Source organism: Lacerta agilis, chromosome 7 (assembly GCF_009819535.1).
Source record: "Lacerta agilis isolate rLacAgi1 chromosome 7, rLacAgi1.pri, whole genome shotgun sequence".
Taxonomy (NCBI): domain Eukaryota; kingdom Metazoa; phylum Chordata; class Lepidosauria; order Squamata; family Lacertidae; genus Lacerta; species Lacerta agilis.
Window position 1 is genome coordinate 3,239,220 of NC_046318.1, and position 22,615 is coordinate 3,261,834.

General features: G+C 49.3%; 1 protein-coding gene across 2 annotated transcripts; it reads right to left on the bottom strand.

The window, feature by feature from the left end:
• Window positions 1-289: 289 nt before the first annotated feature.
• STING1 (stimulator of interferon response cGAMP interactor 1) lies at window positions 290-22,137 on the bottom strand. Of its 2 annotated transcripts, XM_033154173.1 has the most exons (7): window positions 22,033-22,137; window positions 17,599-17,848; window positions 12,371-12,554; window positions 6,531-6,639; window positions 4,690-4,928; window positions 3,207-3,393; window positions 290-563 (listed from the first exon to the last, which is right to left on the bottom strand). In XM_033154173.1, the coding sequence occupies exons 2-7, from the start codon at window positions 17,841-17,843 to the stop codon at window positions 376-378; spliced, it is 1,152 nt and encodes a 383-aa protein (XP_033010064.1). In that variant the 5' UTR covers window positions 17,844-17,848; window positions 22,033-22,137; the 3' UTR covers window positions 290-375. The 2 variants fall into 2 exon arrangements, with proteins under 2 accessions (XP_033010064.1, XP_033010063.1); XM_033154172.1 differs by lacking the exon at window positions 22,033-22,137 and having other exon boundaries at window positions 17,599-17,943.
• Between the last annotated feature and the right edge of the window lie 478 nt (window positions 22,138-22,615).

The window sequence follows — 22,615 nt, forward strand, 5'->3', positions numbered from 1 at the left end:
CTCTAGAAGGGTTTTAGGTCTTGTTGGGGTAGGTCTGCATGTGTTAAAATTTGGTATTACAGTGGTACCCCGGGTTACGTACTTAAATCGTTCCAGGTTACAGTATGTAACCAGAAAATGATGTAACCCGGACAATTCGTTCTGCGCATGTGCAGACCGGAAAAACCAGAAAAAACCGCGGAAAACGCTCTGCGCGTGTGCAAATTGTGCATGCGCCGGGTTGTGCTTCCGGGTTAGCGGAGTTCGTAACCCAAGAAGTACACAACCTGAAGCGTACATAACTCGAGGTACCACTGTATTAGGTTTCATCTGGAAGCAATCCTGATGATTTCCACAAGAAGGGGCATGGAGCTGTGTGATGGGGGCCAATATATTTCAGTAGCCGTAACTATGCAAAGACATGGGATGATCAGAGCCACTAATCAGGAGCTGAGTCCCTTTTGATTCAGCGTTATGTGTGGCCCCTTCATGCTTTTCATCCATGGTATACTCCTCTTGGCGCTCCTGCTCCATGTGTCTTAGGATAGTCTTGGACAGAAAGTGCTTGTCATTTTCTTCTGAATCTGCAAAAACAAAACCAGCTGTGACTGCACTGGTCTTTTCATAGGAGAATGTGAAGCCTTGAAGCTAACTGCTAGAAGAACACTCTCAGTTGCATCAAGACAGAAAGCTGTGTTATCTTTTCAAGTCTATCTATCACTACCCTGATTTGATTTGATTTGATTTGATTTGATTTGATTTGATTTGATTTTGCCTCAGAAACTTTAGGTAGAGTATGTGGTAAAGATCTATGTATCAACACCACCCTCCTGGTGGAGCTGCAGCCCTTGAATTTCCAACCACACCAACAATCATTCCCAGGAGCTGCATAGATCTCTAAGGTAAATCTATAGCATGATGAAGATCTCACAATATGTTTGCAGGAAGCCTGAGTACAGAACTCGCATGTTAGAAAAGCCTCATTAACTCTGCAACAGGTGGTCTCAAAATTTTGTCACAGCAAGCAATCCCTAAACCAGAAAACAATGATGTTGAGTTCCGTCTATGTGTTTCAAGTGCAATCTTTTCCACTCCTTTACAAAGTTAAAGTGCTTTAATGGTACATTATATTCATGCTTAATTTTTTTAACTGCCGCTGCCTCAATGGAGGATATATCCAACAAGGGGTCTTCCTTTCTAGGAGGTTTTTCTATCTTGCCCAAACACTTTATAGGTTATTTCTTATCACATGGTTGAGAAATCCCTTGTGCACTTTCATTTTGTCATAATGTAGGTAAGCCTGCCATCCTTCCACTTAGTTTTCGTTGGAAATCACTCACAGATTCTCCCCATGCAGCTCTGTGCCACTTCAGGTTACGTTTCCTTCTCTAATTCTTTTCTTTAGTTGTCAAGTCTTTTTCTCAGGTTTCTCTAGTTCTAGTTCTAGTTCTAGTTCAGTCTCGACCTGGATCTTTGTTTCCAGGGGTGCTGCCACTACTCGAGTCACGTCCAGGGCTTTGTGTCAAGGAAGGAGTTTGGGAGTCTTTACCATCTCCACACCCTTTCCGAAGCTTTTGGCTCTGTCAGGGGTCTGGTAGGGAGACCAATCAGCACTGTGGGGTGCTTTTAGAGGCTCGAGTTTATCTCCAGAGCTTTTGGGGAGGTGTGGAGCCCACGCTTTACTCCCCTCTCCCTCTGCAGTAGCCTGATCTCACTCAGAGCAAGCGCAATGAGCTGTGATCTCTTTGTGTGGTAGGCTGGAAGTCTAAGTTTTTGATATATGTTATCTCATAAGAAAAAATGCCTTGTTCTTATTAAAGGAAATTCAAAAGGCAAAATTGAAGTATGCCAGAATATACAGCTGAATGACGTGGGTGGCGCTGTGGGTTAAACCACAGAGCCTAGGGCTTGCTGATCAGAAGGTCGACGGTTTGAATCTCCGTTACTCGGCGTTACTCCCGTTGCTCAGTCCCAGCTCCTGCCAACCTAGCACGTCAAAGTGCAAGTAGATAAATAGGTACTGCTCCGGCGGGAAGGTAACCGGTGTTTCTGTGTGCTGCTCTGGTTCGCCAGAAGCGGTTTGTCATGCTGGCCACATGACCCGGAAGCTGTACGCCGGCTCCCTCGGCCAGTAACGCGAGATGAGCACCGCAACCCCAGAGTCGGACACGACTGGACCTAAGCTTTCCGGGTCATGTGGCCAGCATGACTAAACCGCTTCTGGCGCAACGGAACACCATGACAGAAGCCAGAGCGCATGGAAACACCATTTACCTTCCCGCCGGAGCGGTACCTATTTATTTACTTGCACCTTGACATGCTTTTGAACTGCTAGGTTGGTAGGAGCTGGGACAGAGCAACGGGAGCTCACCCTGTCGCGGGGATTCGAACCGCCGACCTTCCGATCAGCAAGCCCAAGAGGCTCAGTGGTTTAGACCACAATGCCACCCACTCCCTAGATTCACAGAAAGCAGTAGCATTGAGTAAAGATTTCAGCACTGTTTATGGCTGACTGAGTAACTGCTCTAAGGGAATGTACATTTATTTGCAAAAGTATTCATGTATTTCAGTAAAGCACAAGCTTGTATGAAAATGTATCTATGTGGTACACAAAATCTTAATTAAAACCAAAACCACATAACAAATACCACTCCAATACCAAAGGTAGAAACTATACATTCTCTTTTCAGAATGTGAGCTTTCTCACTCAATAATCAAAATTTTGATTACAAAAATGTTTTGCAGAATTCAGCTGAGAAAACAAAGGGGAATCCATTATGAGTGCAAGCCATCCCCACATATCTTCCTTATTAGGTGAGGCAAGATAGGGGGAGTTCAACTGGATACAGGTACCCAGGACAAAGATCTCATGACCACAGTTCACTAAAAACATCAATTGGATTAAGATGCTTCCCAATGTGCTAGATCTTTATGTGCATTTGTATTCCTATAACCTTGCTGCTGCACATTAAGATCTCTGGATCTAGGCAGAAATCCAGCCTGAGATGAGAAGAGAATGATAAATCTATGACCTTCTAAAACCACAGACAGAAGAACAGAGAGGAAGCTCTTTCTGAGTTCCCAAAGCACACCGAGGTCAGGTCTTTTCTGGTGTAGCAAGAAAGGCTCTACCTGCCGCAGGATCCCTTCCTGGAACTAAGTTTGTAGCCTCCTCCTTGCCCCCAAAACTCCAAAACAAATAGCCAGACTGTCATCCCATTTCTTACCATCATAGACAATGAGCCGGTAGCAGCCAGAACAGTGTTTAGATGCCTGTAAGATTTCTTCCAGGGCTCTGCAGAAAAGCTTGGCTTGTTCCAAACGGTCTTGACGGCTGAAGGCAGCACTTTCATCTTGGGACATGGCAAAGAGGGACCGCAGAGGAGTGGCATACTCCATAACACAAAAATGCTCCTAGAGGAATGGGGAGAAGGGCAATCCCAGTGTTATCAGGCTGGCATTTAGACTATTGCTTGAGGAATTGATGGTTGCTTTCACATCAGCACTAACATTCTCAGAAGTGTTACCGTACTTCATAATCTGTACCAGAACCTAAAAACCTGCATAGGAGGTGAAGATGCCTTGGTCAACCTTCACTGGAAAATAACTATAGGGAGTGTGATCATGTCAGTTCTCCTAGACTTCGCTGTAGTTTTTGATACTAGCAACTATGCTTTGCTTCTGAACGGATTTGGGGAATCCTACTCCTATCTGACTAGATGTCTCCAGAAGGAGGTGCTGGAGGACGGCAGCGATGTCTGGAGGTGGCGCTGTGGGTTAAACCACAGAATCTAGGGCTTGCCGATCAGAAGGTCGGCGGTTCGAATCCCCGCGACGGGGTGAGCTGCCGTTGCTCGGTCCCAGCTCCTGCCCACCTAGCAGTTCGAAAGCACGTCAAAGTGCAAGTAGATAAATAGGGACTGCTCCGGCGGGAAAGTAAACAGCGTTTCCGTGCACTGCTCTGGTTCGCCAGAAGCGGCTTTGTCATGCTGGCCACATGACCTGGAAGCTGTCTGCGGACAAACACCAGCTTCCTTGGCCTATAGAGCGAGATGAGCGCCGCAACCCCAGAGTCGGACACAACTGGACCTAATGGTCAGGGGTCCCTTTACCTTTACCTTTACTCCTATCTGACTAGATGTCTCCAGAAGCTGGTGCTGGAGGACGGCAGTGATGTCTGGAGAGAATTATTCTGAGGGGTTCATGAAAAGTTTCATCTTGTCTCCCATGTTATTTATAATCTGCGTATAACTAATGGCAGAAGTTGTTGAGTTTCAGGCAAACTTCCTTTTTAAAATATGATGTCTGTAAAATCCACACAGTCATGATGGATTTTGGCTGTTTTATCTCACTTGCGAAAGTACTCAGTGGCATGAAAGAAAATGGAAAGAACGACAGATAACATCAGAAAGGAGACTGATGACACCGAGACTACAGAAGGCAATGGAATTAAGAGGATGATCAAAATCCTAATTGTCTGAAGCAAGGGAAGTCTTAAAAAACTCAATAATTCGGCAATTTATTTGGATTTATTTGGACTAATTGGATTAAATGGATTAATTGATATTTATAAATATATGATGTGATTTTTATGATTGGAAAAGCTAATAAAAATGATTTGGCAGTAAAATATGATGTCTGACACTGAGAAATTCTGATAAATTCAACACCTGTTGTCACTCTTAAGACATTTTTATTACAGAAGCCTACCTCTTTGTTTTCACCCAATATCCCATAGACGCTATTTTTGTAGCTTCTTTTTTTAATGCCAGCAACATCAATGTTCAATTCTGGGAGATTCTTTATGAAGTGAATATGACTGTCATCCTTCTGCAGGTCATCACACACATCGCAGCTCAGGGGGATCAATATGTGCAGTTTCCAAGTCTTCTCGCAATTCAGCAAACGGGTATTGCTTTGGTTGAACTCTCTAATCCGATCTTTGAGGCCTTCAAAACAAAACCGCATTAAGGGAAGACAGCTGGGATGGAGACAGTAAGGTTACAATAGTACTTTAAGAACCTCCCCACTTTCTCTTTGGCCAGGGATGGGAGTTTGCAGAGCATCTGTACACATGGAACGGAATGGAATTCTGTACCTTTTGTCAGATTCTCCCTACAAAGCAAAAAATGGGAGAATCTGACAAATGGTACAGAATTCCTACACAGGGATAAGCCCACTGGTTTCTGCGGAGTTAAATAAAAGAAGTCCAGCCACTGGACAAGACAGGGTTTATTGCGCAATAGGTTACAGTCAAACTGCACACCCAGAGCAGTGTTACCATAACTTTTAAAAACTCCTATCATATCCCAGAATACAGTTTGGAAACATCATTACTACATCATCACTACATCACGAAAGGGAAGGGTTATACATGATTGACATATAGGAAAAACAGGAAAAACAAGATTAGCATATGGGGGAAACAGAGCAATATCAGGGAGATAGCCCTGAGCCAATGTGATTGGGTGTTAAGTATTGGCAAGGATACCTTGAGCACTTATCTGGAAGAGAACAATGGGATTCCAGCTGAGGGATATTAGCCCAGTGGCTTCCTGAAGCACCCAGAGATTACCTGCTGAGGCATCTCCCTGTGTACCTGGTCTCTCGCCTACTGGATCATGGCAGAGAGATGGGTCCCCTTAAGGGCATCACTCCATACCCCAAATGAGTTTACTCAGGAGGAGACTTTGCTTAGGTGACCCCCCCCCATAATTTCCGTAACAGATGTGAATGGGAAAACACAAATACGCAGAAGTTCCTCGTATGAGTTCTATCTGCCTGAACTCATGACCAGTGCTTTTTTTTCTCTTTAAAAAAATGTATAGGGGTACTCTGATTTCCTTACTCATATTGAAATACTGCCCCTCAATGAGGCCAAACTTAGATTCACAAAATGTTTACGGGTATGCGTACCCCCAGAAAAAAAGCACTGCTCAAGACGCTGCAGTCTACAGAGAACAGGCATTTTCTGCTGTTGCCTCTGTGCTGTGGACCACTCTTCCCTCTGCCCTGTGCGAAGCAACAACCACCAGTTGTTTGTCTAAGATTGTGCCATGTTTTATGTGTTTGGGGTCCTCTGAATTTCTGTATTTAAATAAATAAATAAAGCATGTGATAGTATTTACCCTTTTACCCTTATCTGTCTTCATATTCCACTCTTCTTTGTGTACAAGAGGGAAGCCCCAGCTGATGAATTAACTTGATCCCAGTGACAAAGCACCACGGTAACTGCTGAGTGGATTTTGTTCTACTGAACCTTTTGGCATTTTTTTTTTCTATTTTTTGCCCTTCCATCGGATCAGAACAGGACATTGTATGGAGATTTGGAAATATAATAACTGCTACCTTAGACTTAGTAGCTAATGTAACTAACTGCTTTTGTGGTGGGAATCCACAACAATAATACCAAAATAAATAATAAAAATTCATGCTATAACCTACTAGCGTATACATGTTGAATCTGAATTTCTTTGGTGCAGAATTCTGGACGTTATAATTCATTTTATATCACTGGCTAATGAAGAAGAACACTCACAATGGATACTTACCAGGCAAAATGAATTTTAAATACCCAACGTAGTATGACCAGGCAAGTCCTTGTGCTACATTGCAGTTGCTTCTCTCATACATTTCAGAAATCTCGGCAGCTGATGGGTGCTGCAGATGGAAAGTGAAAAGCTGTAATCGTATGTTACCACGTGCAAAGCATGGCTCTCATCCCACCCAGAACCTAGATCTGGGACAGCAACTTACTGCACAAGAATGAGGCATGATTAGATGAAGCAGGCCATACAAATACATGTTCATTCATTTGTTTATTACAGTTATAAACCAGCTCAAAAGGCACATATAGGACGGCTTTCACAAAAGTAAAATGTTAAGTTGTGGGTGGACACAGCAGACGACACAGCGATCTCCAAACAGCTCTTGTTTATTAGCAGGCTTGAACAGAACTAAGCTGGAGGCCTCAGCCACCAGCTTATATAGAACTCAGCTACAACGCAACAGTAACCATATTCTGCAGCTATCCAATCCCTGAGTGTCAGTTTATAATCCTTCATTTGCATAAGCTGACCTGAGTGAAAACCGCAGCAGAATAAACTATATACACACACCCCTGGTGGCCAAGGTGAGAACTTCAATACATAACACCCCTCCCCACCGAGATAAGGCGTTAGGTTACAAGCATAGTGGTTCCATTATATACAGCAATATTCATTAAGCACATAGTATAACAGTTCAGTTTACGATGCAGCATTATGTGTGCAAATTGTGTGTAACATAGTCTTTTAGATACGCTGGGCGTTTGGGAACCCTACCTGACCGCAGTGGGCCAGTATCAGAGCCCGGTTGGCTGCCCGAGTCCCGTTGCGACTGCTGTGCTACCAATGGTGTCGTTGGGCCTGAGGTCTCCGGCTCCGCTGCTGTTGGAGGGCCTGTCACGATCGGCCTTGGTGGACACTCAGGCAAGGCAGTGGTCGGTGTCTCAAGGGAGTCAGGCAAAACCCCTGCAGTGGCTCGGCTTGGCTCCATGTCCGCAGTTTGTGAAGGGGGTGTAGATGGAGCCTCGCCTTCCAATGGTGTCGGTTCTAGAGCTGAGGCTGCCGTTGAGGGTACTGCGGTATCGTCCAAGGTCCCAACCCGGCGCCTCAGTTGGTCTATGTGCCGGCGCCACAAACGCCCGTCCTCAAGTGCCACCTGATATGAGCGGGGCCCAGTGACTCCCACTATCGTGGCCGGCACCCAAGGAATGTCACCCACATAGTTTCTGGCAAAAACCTTATCCCCGGGAATGAAAGACCTTGGTGCGTTAGCACCGCCCGGGGGCTCGGCTACCCCGAAGTCTGGATGCAACCGGTCGAGCGGAGATCTGAGGCGACGGCCCATAAGCAGTTCAGCTGGACTCCGCCCTGTGGCTGCATGCGGGGTAATGTGTTGCACGAGCAAGTATTCCGTAACTCGCTCATGCCAGTCCTTCTGGTCCAGGCGTGCCAGTGCCTCTTTCGCTGAGCGCACCATTCTTTCTGCCTGTCCGTTGCTGGCCGGGTGGAATGGAGCTGTTAGGGCGTGGCGGATGCCTAGCCCCAAGAGGTACCTTTCAAAAGCGCCTGATGTGAACTGTGGCCCGTTGTCAGAGACGAGGACATCAGGACATCCATGCGTTGCAAATAGGCCCCGCAGCACCCGGACTATGGCTTCGGTAGTGGTGGAGGGCATCAGGGCCACCTCCAGCCATTTCGAATAAGCGTCCACCACTACCATAAAGGTCCGGCCATGAAAAGGGCCAGCAAGGTCAATGTGCACTCTCGACCAGGGTGTCTTTGGCGTCTCCCAGGTGTTGCCCTTAGCTGCCGGTGGTGCAGGTCTCGATTCTTGACACGCTTGACAGGAGGCAACCCAAGAGGTGATGGCATCGTCCATGTTAGGCCACCAGACGTAACACCGAGCCAACGCCTTCATTTTAACGATCCCTGGGTGGCCGATGTGCAGAGCCTCAAGGACGCGTTGGCGGAGTCTTTGGGGAACCACGACTCGGTCTCCCCACAGTAGGCAGCCACGATGAGCCGAGAGCTCATGCTGTCTGGTTGCAAACGGCTGGAACTCAGTTGTGAATGGCCCTTCTGGCCACCCCCTCCACACCCAGTGGAGCACGCGTCTGATGGTGCGGTCCTGGGAAGATGCGGAGGCCACATCGGCAGCCGACACTGGTGCAGCTGGAAGGTCCTCAAGCAGGAGTACCGATGAAGCAGGAGCCGGATCTTCCACAAACGCCGGAAGAGGGCAACGACTGAGGGCATCAGCATGTCCCAGCGATTTTCCCGGGCGATGAATGAACCGATAGTTGTATGCTGCCAGAAAAACAGTCCATCGCAGCATGCGTGGCGAGAGGATCGGCGGAGTTGGTCTGTCCCCTGCAAGGAGGCCCAGGAGCGGCTTGTGGTCAGTGATGAGGTCAAAGGTTCTCCCGTAGAGATATTCGTGGAACCTCTTCACTCCAGCCACAAGCGCCAGTGCCTCCTTGTCGAGCTGGCTGTAATTCCGTTCCGCTGGAGACAGCGTCCGAGAGAAGTAAGCAAGTGGTGCTTCCCTCCCATCCGGGAACCGGTGACTGAGGACTGCACCGATGCCAAAGGGCGAGGCGTCACAGGCGAGGACCAGTGGCCTGGCTTCACTGTACTGTACCAGCACACTGTCTGAGGAGAGGAGGGACTTGACTGCGTTGAAGGCCGCTGTCTCCCTATGACCCCAGGACCAGGGCGCCTTCGTGCTGAGCAGGCGGTAGAGAGGCTCAGCTAGCGTTGCCTTGTGGGGCAGGAACATATTGTAGAAGTTCAGCAGCCCCAGGAACGCCTGCAACTCCGTCTTGTTCTTTGGAATCGGGGCCTCCTGGATGGCCCGGATTTTGGATGCCGTTGGGTGAAGGCCAGAGGCGTTGATGAGGTAGCCCAGGAACTCCACCTGTGGAACGGCGATCAGACACTTTTCTTTCTTCACCTTGAGTCCAGCCTCCTGGAACCTGGTCAGCACAGCGCGGAGGCGCTCGAACAGCTGTTGATTTGAGTCTGCGGATACCAGTACATCATCGAAATATGGTACCACGCCTGGCAGTCCCTGCAGGAGGCGCTCCATGAGGCTTTGAAAGATGCCGGGAGCCACGCTCACCCCGAACTGTAGTCGGCGGCATCGGAACGCTCCTCGGTGGGTGACGATCGTCTGAGCTTCAGCGGTGGCGTCGTCAACAGGCAGTTGTTGATAGGCTTGGGCAAGGTCCAGCTTAGCAAAGACCTTGCCTTCGCCCAAAGAATGCAGCAGGTGTTGGACGACGGGAACTGGATAAGCGTGCTGCTGAAGCGCCTTGTTGATCGTGCACTTGTAGTCCGCGCATATCCTCACCGACCCATCCGGCTTGACAGGTGTGACGATAGGCGTTTCCCACTTGGCATGGTCGACCGGCTCCAAAACCCCTTGCACGATTAATTTGTCCAGTTGTTCGTCCACCTTAGCCTTGAGGGCGAACGGAACCCGGCGTGGCTTTAGCTTGATTGGAGCTACTTGCGGATCAAGGCTAAAGGAGATGGGTGTGCCTGTATATTGGCCCAAGGTGCCATCGAAAACCTCGGCAAATTCTTTAGTTAACTTTTCCACTTCCGCGTTGGAGATGCAGTTGATGCCGGTGACTTCCAGGCCGAGGGCGCCAAACCATTCTAGCCCTAGGAGGCTGGGCCGCGGGTCTTCAACTACCACGAGTCGGAGTGGGCCCGAGAAATTTTTGAACTTGACCTGGAACTGGCCGACGCCTGTCACGGGAATGTCGTTTCCCTGGTAGTCCCTCAGGTGTACACGATGTCGGTCAAGTTGCCTCTTAGAAAGCCTGGGCACGAGTCTTTTGATAGTGCTCCAGGATACAACGGACAGGGCTGACCCGGTGTCGATCTCCATGTCACACGGAGCTCCTTCGATGAGCACCGTGATGTGTAGTTTGCGTCGCGTAGGCGAGTCGGTTTGTCCAATCGTGGTTCCGGATGAGCAGCAACAGTTGGTGAGAGCGAAACAGTTGCTGTTTGTGGACCGGGTTGAAGACTTGGACTCGCGAGGTGGTGAAGAGGCTGTGCTTGATGGCGTAGATCGGCAGACCTTGGCGATGTGACCCCTTCTGGAGCACTGCCGGCAGATGGCGTCTCTGAATCGGCATTTGACGCGGGGGTGGTTGCCGCCACAGCCGGCGCATTCTGATTGGCCCCTGGACTTCTGTTTGAACTTCCCGCGTTCCCGCTTCGTCTGGTGCACGTCATCGTCTTCGCTGGTTGATGCCTCGTCGCTGCTAGCCTCTTCATGGTGTACAGCGATTGGCTTTTTTGTAGTACGTGGGCTGCTGGCCTTGCGGATCTCTTGGGCGGAGAGTTCAGCCGCTTCTGAGGCCGCAGCCTCCTCGATGGCCTTCTGCAGTGTGAGGTCTGGCTTGGCAAGGAGACGCCGTTGCAGACGGGTGTCCCAGACCCCGCAGACGATCCGATCCATCATGGCATCGTCTAAGTCTCGGAACTCGCAGGTCAATGCGGCCTTTCGGAGGGCGGCGACGTAGTCGTTGATTGACTCCCCCTCTGCCTGGTTCCGGTGGTAAAAGGCATGGCGGGCCGCAATTTTGGAAGGCTTGGGCGCGTAGTGGCCGCGTAGCTTCTCTTGTAGCGCGTCCCACGGTGCTCTGTGAACTGCGAGTGGAGCGACTAAAACTCTGGCCGTCTCAAACACTTCGGGCCCGCAGAAGCTGAGGAAAAGGCCTCGCTTCCGCTCCTCTGATATTTCTGTTAGCTCGTTTGCCTGAAGGTAGCATTCGAACCGAGCGAGATATGAGTCCCATGATTCAGAGGCCGGGGCAAACGGCGGTAGAGGCACTAGTGTAGCCATGATTCCGATGCCGACGTGGTGGGCGATGGACGGAACACAGTGCTCTAGCCAGAACGGGCAGCTCTGAGTTGGTTCTGTTCAGTGATTTCGCTCAGTGATCCAGCTCAGTGATTCAGCTCAGTGATTCAGCTCAGTGATTTGCCCTTGCTCTGAGACTGGCTGTGTGCTGTCTGTGTTCTGATGTCCATGATCCCACCTTCGTCGCCAGTGTTAAGTTGTGGGTGGACACAGCAGACGACACAGCGATCTCCAAACAGCTCTTGTTTATTAGCAGGCTGGAACAGAACTAAGCTGGAGGCCTCAGCCACCAGCTTATATAGAACTCAGCTACAACGCAACAGTAACCATATTCTGCAGCTATCCAATCCCTGAGTGTCAGTTTATAATCCTTCATTTGCATAAGCTGACCTGAGTGAAAACCGCAGCAGAATAAACTATATACACACACCCCTGGTGGCCAAGGTGAGAACTTCAATACATAACATAAAATATGCATTTAAAACAATATGCAGCAAACAGCTCAAGACTTAAAATAAAACACACTGTGCGCTGCTGCTCCTGGGGCGACGGAGCGGGCGGCGGCGCGTGGGGGTGACAAGCGGCGGCCTCTCCTGCCACTCCCCACGCACCGCCGGTCACCCCAGGAGCAGCATTGCTGCACGGACGGGGTGCTTGCTCGGCCGTGCGCTGCTGCTCCCGGGGTGATGGAGGGAGCGGCGGCGGGTGGGAGTGGCGGGAGGGGCCGCCGCTTGTCACCCCCATCCTCCCCTGTAACCTGGGGCGTACCGCCCCTACCGCCCCCCCTAGTGACGCCCCTGTTCCTGAAAAGTGTAACTTGATTCATTTACAGTATTTAGATACATTTAATACAGCTTTTCCACAAAGCTCAAAGCAGTTTACATGAAACAGCAAGGAATCAACTATTAAATTGTTATTACTGGCAAATGAATGAAAAGATTGCTTAATGACCCATGATTGCTACCTGGAGGTCAAAGACAAAGTTTAAAAGTTGGCAGAAGCACACAGTGATCAGGTTCCGACACACTGGAAGGCCCGATTCTTTGAGGAGATGCAGGTAGGCTACTCCACACAGCAGGAGAAATAGGAAAGAACGTTTGCGTAGCTCTAGGCAGGCATTCAGGGCCCTTAAGTAGCTCCCATGATACCTATTGGAAAGAAATGGATGAGGTGATATGTAACGGAACAACACAAAGTGCCCTCCTCCCTGGGACTACTGTGTTTTGCAGGGATGAGCCAAACATCCTATTACAACCTCCCTTGACCCCAAGTATTTCAGTATTCTGTGTGCTTATTCTCCACACAATAAGCATTCACATCTGAAAAGGTCTACAAATCCTTGCAAAGAGCAGGCTGGCATGCTACATCATCTGGTGTCAGAGTGTGGGCTCAGGGGCATAGCTAGGTAAATTGGTAAAGGTAAAGGTAAAGGGACCCCTGACCATCAGGTCCAGTCGTGTCCGACTCTGGGGTTGCGGCGCTCATCTCGCTCTATAGGCCGAGGGAGCCGGCGTTTGTCCGCAGACAGCTTCCGGGTCATGTGGCCAGCATGACAAAGCCGCTTCTGGCTAACCAGAGCAGCGCACGGAAACGCCGTTTACCTTCCCGCTGGAGCGGTCCCTATTTATCTACTTGCACTTTGACGTGCTTTCGAACTGCTAGGTGGGCAGGAGCTAGGACCGAACAACGGGAGCTCACCCCGTCGCAGGGATTCGAACCGCGGACCTTCTGATCAGCAAGCCCTAGGCTCTGTGGTTTAACCCACAGCGCCACCTGGGTCCCTCAGGTAAATTGGTACCCGGGGGCAAAAAAAAATTTGTCACCCCACCCCCAAAAGGCATGGGAAGGTCAGGTGGTACCCGGTGCGGCAAATTTCTTGTCAACCCCCCCATTGATCCCCCCCCTGCAAAAATGGTTTAAGTTATTTCATATTTTCTTACAAAGGAATAATAAGTAATTTTTTTAAAAAAAAAAAAACATTTTTTTATATATCCCACCCTCCTTGGCCGAAGTCGGGCTCAGGGTGGTTAACATCAGATACATAACATTGGTATAAAATCAAACAATAATTAAATTACCTCCTAAAAACATCTCAAAATCAAATTAAAGTCTAATTAGATGGCTTTCCACAGGGTTAGGGTTGGGAACAGTAAGTGCTCCACTGAACTGAAATTTCAGGCTTCACGACATAGGAAAACAGCTAAGTGAACAGCTATTTTGGTGGAGGAGGGTCAAGATATTAACCGATATGCATGAAATTTCATATATAGCTATATAATCCTTAGTATAGTAAGATAAGACCTTCGGAGCAGGCATTTTAAAAAAATTTTTTTTTAAATTGTTCCTTGATAATTTGTCACCCCCTCCATTATGGAACACGGGGCGGCCCGCCCCACTCCCACCCCCCTTGCTACGCCCCTGTGTGGGGTACCTAATGTCATGGACCAGAAAACCAGAGCTCATCCATGGAGATGTAGACCCAGAGGGCAGGACTGAAGTGAAAACAATGTGGCTTCAGAGGTGAAAGCGATAATCTGTCAGAGCTGCACTGAGAGATGAAAATGGTCTCTTCCTTGGAACTCTGTTCCAACACAGTTTATCACTCCAGGTGTTGGTGCATATATAGAAGAGAGAGCGGGGGGGGGGAGAATTCTTGGGTGCCAAGTTTGGGGTAAGTACTCTTTGGTGAGAGAACCCCAGCAGAGATTTAAAGTCACAAAAGATTCAAAAAGTGTGGAAATATAGGCTATTAAACTTTTTAAACTGGAAGGCCAGATCCTGAAGTTGAGGCTCCAGTACTTTGGCCACCTCATGAGAAGAGAAGACTCCCTGGAAAAGACCCTGATGTTGGGAAAGATGGAGGGCACAAGGAGAAGGGGACAACGGAGGACGAGGTGGTGGGACAGTGTTCTCGAAGCGACTGGCATGAGTTTGGCCAAACTGCGGGAAGCAGTGGAGGATAGGGGCAGGGGCGTCGCTGGGGAGGGGCGGTAGGGGCGGTACGCCCTCAGTGACAGGGCGACAAATGGCGGGTTGGGGTGACAAGCGGCAGCCCCTCCTGCCACTCCCACGCGCCGCCGCTCCCTCCGTCACCCCGGGAGGAGCAGCGCTGCTCCTCCCAGGGTGACCGGTGGTGCGTGGGGAGTGGTGGGAGGGGCCACCGCTTGTCACCCCCACACACCGCCGCTCGCTCCGTCGCCGTGGGAGCAGCAGCGCACCGTGTGTGCGGTGCTGCTGCTCCTGGGGCGACGGAACGAACGGCGGCAAAAGGGAAAGGGGGGAGCAAACGGGCGCTTCCCCCCCTTTCAGCCGCTTAAATGCGCCAGCTTTGCTTCCCCACCCCTTTCGGCCGCCCCTTTTGGCGCTGGCTGGGCTGCGGAGCCGAAAGGGGGGGGAGAAGCAAACAGGCGCGTTTAAGCGACCGAAAGGGGGGGGGAAGCGCCCGTTTGCTTTCCCCCCCTTTTCACTTTCGGACGAAAGGGAAAAGGGGGGGAAGCAAACTGGCGCTTTTCTCCCCTTTCGGACGCTTCTTTCAATGCTGGCTGGGCTGCAGAGCCGCAGCCCAGCCAGCGCCGAAAGAAGCAACCAAAAGGGAAAGGGGGGGAGCAAACGGGCGCTTCCCCCCCTTTCGACCGCTTAAACGCGCCAGTTTGCTTCTCCCCCCCCCTTTCGGCCGCCCCTTTCGGCGCCAAAAGGGAGAGAAAAGGAAGCAAAGCTGGCGTGTTCAAGGGCCCGCTTTGCTTTCCTTTTTTCCCGCTGCGGGGGCATCCCCAGGGGCGGGGCATCGCGCTGTGCATGTGCGTCATGACGTCATGACGCATGCACATGCCGCAATGTCCCGCCCCCAGGGGTGCCTCTTGGCTTGCCGCCCCTGGCAGCCAAGGGGCTAGAAACGCCCCTGGATAGGGGTGCCTGGTGTGCTCTGGTCCGTGGGGTCATGAAGAGTCGGACATGACTGAACAACAACAGAACTTTTTCAAATATGTGCCCTTCCAAGTGAGTTCCAAAAATGTCCCCTTAAAAGTTCCTTTAAAAGTTCCCCTCTTTCCCCAGCATAGGAAAAGACCACACATTTGGTAAGTTGAAAAATGGTTTACTTACAAACTCTTCAAATGTCAGGTTCATGTGCTTCAGAGAAAACTTGGCTTAGTTGCAAAGTGGTGAAAGTCGGGGGGGGGGGAGAGAGATTTCAATTGGAAGATGGGGGACGGACGTCGTTCCAGCACCTTTTTAAATTAATTATTCCCTCCCCTTTCTGCTTACCCAGTAAAGGAAGTCCCCAGACTGACTGATCCACCCAATCACACCATTGGAGTCCCTTTCCTGTGGTTCTGTGAAGGAAATCCCACCCACTCTTCCTTCCTGCCCAGTGCTCCTTTTGCTCGAGATTCAAATTGCTGCCTGGTGCCCGAGCAAACTGCTGCAGCTTGCATCGCTGCACGGGTCAGCTGCCTGGCACTGTGGGTGCAGGAGGAGAAATGACTCCTCGCACGAATCTGGAGTACAGCTGCTGGCTGCCTTCCAACACTTCCTCTCTGCCCTGTGTCTGCCCTGCCTGACTTACTCTTGCAAGGCTTCCTCCTCTCCTGCATCTGCTGCAGTTGGAAAGAGCCAGAGCGAGGGAGGGAGGGAGGAATGGAGCAGCCATAGCAAGCAGCTCAGGCACCTGGGGCAGGCATGGGGCAGGGTGGGCCGGGGCAGGGTGCACTGCTGGAATTGTCCCTCCCAGCGCCCTCCACCTGGAGGGCCGCTGAGCAGGACGCAGTGTGCTTGGCTGGCCCAGCGCTGTCCACAAAAGCAGCGCAGGGTCAGGGCCTGAACCGCCATGTCCTGCAGGGCACCTTGCGGCTGGCGGCTGAGTCGGCCCTATGCTGCCTTCCTGGGCAGAGCGCAGTGCCTGCAGGTGCCCGAGCCACCGCATCACTCCCAGGAGAGTCCCAAGGCTGCAGGCAGGGTAGCTGCATCCCTTCCAGCTGGAGGCTGGGGAACACAGCTGCCCAGCACGCTGGGAGCTGAGCCCTAGGCCATGCTGATTTGGGGCTGAGCTTCTCATGTAGACTGGGAGGTGAACAAAAGGCTTACCGTTAGTTACCTATATCCTCCCAAGGTATGGGAAGTGGACATAGCTAAGCCTGGCAAGACAGCTTACTCTATGGCCTTAACCCCTTCATTAAGCATGTTGGTTATATGAGGCTGGTAATCCCACACCATAGTCTACTAGGTATCCAAGTTCTCATGGGTCTGATGTGGTTCAAACTACCAGAGAGAAAATATTTTAGCGTGAGAAGGCAGGTTTCACCTTAGGAGTATCATCAGGGCAATGAGTACTTGCACTTGCACAACTGGGCTCTCCCTCCTTCCCTGGGCCGCCTGGTGCCTCTAAAATCAGGAGGACCCCCAAACAAGAGCACAAGGGGAGGAGAGGAGGAATCTGGTAAGCTGCAATGCTTGCGCTGAAGAGACTTTCACTATAGCATGACGCTGAATTCCATCCAGAGCTTTTAGTACTAAACTCCCCAGACATTAAAAGGGACGTGGTGGCGCTGTGGGTTAATCCACAGAGCCTAGGGCTTGCCGATTAGAAGGTTGGCGGTTCGAATCCCCATGATGGGGTGAGCTCCCATTTGCTCGGTCCCTGCTCCTGCCAACCTAGCAGTTCGAAAGCACATCAAAGTGCAAGTAGATAAATAGGTACCACTCCGGCGGGAAGGTAAACGGCGTTTCCATGTGCTGCTCTGGTTTGCCAGAAGCGGCTTAGTCATGCTGGCCACGCGACCCGGAAGCTGTACGCCGGCTCCCTCGGCCAATAAAGTGAGATGAGCGCCACAACCCCAGAGTCATCCGCAACTGGACCTAATGGTCAGGGGTCCCTTTACCTTTATCTTTACCCCAGACATTAACATGGGGGGGAGGCCAAATTCAGCATCCTAAAACTAATAACAATATATGTCTCACTATCCATCCTCTTTTATATTCAGCACCCTCCTGCCTTTCTTCCTTATCAGATCTTTGCTGCTACCAAGCAAGAACCAAGCCTCCTTGGGTGAGTCTTCACCTCAAGGCTTATCATGCCTCCATTTCTCTTCTGTCTGGTCCTGCTACTGCCAATCAGCTGGCTTTTGGTGTGCTTAAACAACAACTGTCATCACCACACCACCCTGCAAACATCCATTATTTCAGCAGCTTTATCACCTGGATGTCACATGACGCAGCTCTTCTGCGAAGTTGCAGACCCCCTGACACAGCGCTCCAACCTGCAGGGCTGTGAAATGGATGACAATGGAGTGGAAGACAAGGTCTAGGCTCTGCTCAGTGAGGCACAGGAAACAAACACACAGAGCAAGGAAGAGGTAGCTCACATGCCGAGCTCGGTTTCCCCGAGGTCTGGGGATAAGAGAGGGAGAGATGTCGCTAGGTTGCTCCTCCTTATAAGGCATCACACCTGCAACACATACAAAAGCACAAATTGGCCTTCTTATCCAGTGGGTGCTCAGCAGACAGCTCCCATCTCTAGCTCCTCAAAGTAGAGATAACCAAGTGAATCTAAATCCTCAGACAATAGACTAGAGCAGTAGTCCTCAACCAGTGTGCCGGGGTACCCTAAGGTGCCTTGAATGATGGTCAGGGGTGCCATGGGCAACACTGGCCTCTGTCCCCCTTTCCTTCCCTTCCTTCTCTGGTGCCCTCTCACTTCTCTTCCTCCCAAAGGCTTGCACAACAGTTTGTCACAGCAGCTGCCCTGGCTACAAGCTCTGCAGCTGAATGGTGCTTCTGGGGCTGGCCAGGGGGTGCTTCCCAGGCCCCTGTGGGGCAGTGTGAGGAGGCACCTCTCTTTGGGGCAGGAGGAGCAGCTCAGAGACCAGGAGCGGCAGCTGCGGCTGCCCAGAGGACTCCCAAGGAGAGGGGAGAGGAGAGGAGGCTGAGGGAACACTCCACAAGGGAGGGTCTTTGAAAAAAGGTGAGAGGCTGCCAGCTCTGCAGGCAAGGGGTGACATAACTGGGCCCCTGAGCCCCACAGGGGTAGTTGGTCAAGGGAGCCGTGGACTCAAAAAGGCTGGAAACCCCTGGCCAAGAGATTCTGAGCCAGAAATATGTTCCTCAAATGCTGGAGTAACACTCAATGGGAGGATCTCAAGTAGTTTCCCTTCCCTTTCTTAACAATGCAACAAGGGCTAGGAGGGCAGTAATGGGCTAGCCAGGGCCCATCTGCTCTTGGGGTTGGTTCTTCATCCTGCTGTCTTTTCCCCAGCTCCGCTTCTTAGTTCCTTAACCTTTTGAAACCCTCCTGCTCCCCCTTATTAGGGACAGCTGAAACTGCCACCAGAAGTACTGCATAAAGTGGCCTTCAGGTGTGAATCTAAAGTTGAATTTGAAGGTCCAATAGAATTTACTTATAAGTAAGTATACGGCATAGACAAGATCTGGGAGATCATGGGTAACCCCCCCCCGGACATTATGGGGGGCAGGCTTTTGTTTGGGGGGCAGGCTTCTGCTGGGTGGTGGTGGCAGAACCTCAGTTAATTGAGTATTTTCAGTGCCACACTTTTAACATTTTGCGGGGCACGTACCCTTCAGTACCCCCACAAAGCAGCACTGGTTGTGGCGTTGTTTCCAGTGATGTTTTGGGTATATCTGTTGTTTCCTCCCCACCCCACCTGGGCTCATTTGGCATAGAATTTGGTATCTGTTCTCCTTGATATAGCTTTGCCCTTATGTAGGGCCTTGATCCGATGCTGGGTTGGTGGATTATCTGCTGTGGATTGATTGACCTATGGTTGGAGATGGCTTGCTATAAATGTGCATTTTGTTACATTTTAATTGTTCTGATTATATTTTACTGTTTTTGTAGCCTGCCCTGGGATCATGTAATTTAAGGGTGCAGTATAAGAGCAATAAATATTATGATGACATTAATAAACAAGTGTGATTTTTTTTTTTTATAAGAATTTATTGACATTTTTACTTATAACAACATACAACCTTAACCACACCTACATTTATACACAAACAAAACAAATACAATTACACATACAAAGATTGCCATGATTTTTCTTCTTAATTGGACATCTGCAAAAAAAAAAAATTCCTTTTTCCAATCTTGACAGTTGACTTCCCCTGCCTTTTCACCTTCGAGTTTATATCCATAATCTACTTCTTAACCTCTTCATTTAAAAAAATTAAACTTAATTATATATATAAAGTAACACATTCATCTTAGTCTTCATCTTAGTCTTAATCATCTTAATCTATAAACTTAAACCACTTAAAATGACTTCATTTATACTACATCCTCATAAATCCTCACAAATCATCCTCATCAAATCTATCTCTTCTATCCTTTGAACTGCTGCTAATAACATAAAAACTTGAAATATCTCTTTTCATATTCAAACAAATAATAAAACAAACTATTGTTGACAGTATTTCAAAATACCATAACAGATTGCTTTAGATTTTACTTAGTGCTTCACCCCACACCCCCTCTGTCCATTCTTCTTCTCCTGATGGCATCAGCACTGAACTTCCATGCAACTTCCCTCTCCCAACGTCCACAGATCCAGGCACAGTCCAACACTCTCCTTGCCACGAGCTCCGAGGTATCCAACTCTCCCTCTCTCAGCTTCTCCGGTTCTTTGTAACATTCCTTTTCTTCTTGTAAATACCTTAATTCTCTGTCCCTGGCCCCCGAGCTCACACCTCGGGGACTGGATATAGCAAATCTTGACATCGCCTTGGGGCTGCCACCCCCAACAAGCGAATTTCTTCTCCGAAGTAGCTCATTCATTTCTTCCCATCTTTCCATCCATCCTCTCAGCTCTTTGACAAGATTTCCTTCCAAAGTGTCAAAAGTTTTGTTAGCCTCCTCTGTGGGCAGTTGGTTCCATTTCAGACCCCCACACAAGACTTTAACTTTTCTGTAAATTAGTTCCACCTTCAAGGCAGTGAGCCTTTGTTCATCTGTTAGTCCAGAGTTCAATACCAGTTCAAGGACGAAACCCAGCATACTGGCAGAGGAGGAGGAAGTGGGTATCATATTTCTTCTCCTGTCTCTTTGTTCGTCGCCATTTTCCTAAGCTGGAGCGCAAACACCGCAACTTTAAATAGAGATATTTTCCGCTAGTTAGCTTCCCAAGGAAAAAGTTTGCCAGTCTCATGTGTCGATTTTAGATACTTTATAACCAGTTCTGTGGCAGCAATCCCTCAAATTGGTTAGTTTCTTAGGCTCGAAGGGAGGGAGGCAGGCTGCCTTTCTCCTTCCCCCCGGATCGTTCCAAAAACACGATTTCTGCCAAGATTATTTACTCACGACCACCGGGTTCCTTTAGCTCCATTCTTCACAGGTAGAACTTGGACGCTCACCGCGGGCTTTGCCGCCGCATTTGCATCCCGGTTGGGGCATATCCCCGTAAGCCCGGCTCCGTTGTCCCTTCACCCCCACTCCCCCTTTACAGGGGGGTAGGGGAAGGGTTCGGAGCCTCCGCGGGCACAGCCGGGGAGCCCAGGGTGCGGGACGCTCTTCCCGCACCCCAACCGGAGCCGCGCGCTGCGGTAGCGCGGCTCCTAACCCCCGGGATGGATCGGGCGCCTCGCAGCCGAAGCAGCCCCGACCACCCGCTATGGCGTCGCCAGCCGGAAGTCCTAATAAACAAGTGTGATTGCCTCTAACACCCCAAATATGACTGTTTTGTTTGAATGATTCATTGACTTGAAAGGAGAGATTCTATTGTTACCCAAGGCATTGTTAATAAAAGCCTAATTAAAAATAAAATATAATAAAGTGCCACCAGAAAAGCAAATAGATAAATAAATAAATGTGATAATAGATTTGTTTGTTTGTTTGTTTAAAACTATACGCTGCTTGATTGTAAAAAAAGTCAAAGCAGTTTACAAAAGACAAAACAGTAAAAACAAGAAATATTCACAGCCCTACTTTAAAACATACAAAAGTTAAAATACTAAAATAGATTAAAATCACCTCAACTTTCTAAGCATCTGGATAGGCTGGTCTAAACAGGAATGTTTTTTAGCATAATAATAATCATCATCATCATCCATAGTAATATTAATGACTTGCCTCCTGCACTGCTATTTCATTCACACAGCAGACTTTCACTTTCACACTGGAACTTTCCTCTCCTCTGCAGCTCCCACCCCAACCTCAAAATCTGCTCTAGGGGGTTGGGGGACCCTCCAGAGCAGATTTTGGGAACATAGATGATGAGGAAAAGAAGCGGAAGTCCTGCAGCACAAGCAGAAATCCATCCCTGCAGCATCTAATACAACCGAATAATATTGGTGACATTGGCCTTTCTCCAAACCCAGCTCCTCCTAAATAGATCCCCTCGCAAATAACTCATCCAGATTGCCATTTCAGCAGCAAGTTAACTGGCAGCCTCCCTTGTAAGCAGATCTGCTTGAAAGGCTGGACTCCATCGGCCCATGCTTCTAGGCTGGAACCCTTCCTCACAACCAGATGCCTGAAAGCAGCTTTTGGTTTAATTAGTTTCACTCAGGAGAAATGTTCGGCTCATTTTACAACCCAGAACCAACACTGGCAAATAATCAGTAGCCATTCTACCCTGCCCAGAAGAGGTGGATGGGGGAACTCCATTCAGCAACACTCACCTGTCTGTTGAAGCAGCGTTCTGAGGAAAGTCTCGTTTCCTGGTGTTCCAGTCTGCTTCTGTTTTGCGACTGTGGGTGGTTACTGGGCTGAACACTCTGTTTTTCTTTTCTTTTTTTTTACAAAACTGCAGCTTAGGCAATTTGAGGTAGAAAAAGAGATCTGATTCGTTGGCTGAGAAATGTACGAATAAGTAAGACACAAAAATGAGGAAGGGTGGGTTTTTTTTAATGAATAATTTGTATTTGAAAAGAATGGTTTTGACGATAATGAAAGTAAAACTAGCAAATGGAACCTGTCCAATCCCAGCGCCTCATCATAAGAACTCCAGAAATCAGAGGACTAGCTAACTGCATTGTGCTCCCTCATCGCTCCTTAAAAAGACTAGATGAACTAGCTAGGGAACAAACAACACAGCAAGGCCTGTTCAGTACACCCTACACTGTGTTCATTTATTCATTTAAATAATTTTTATTAAGTTTTCAATAAAAAGGTAAAGGTAAAGGGACCCCTGACAGTTAAGTCCAGTTGCAGATGCCTCTAGGGTTGCGGCACTCATTTCACTTTACTGGCCGAGGGAGCCGG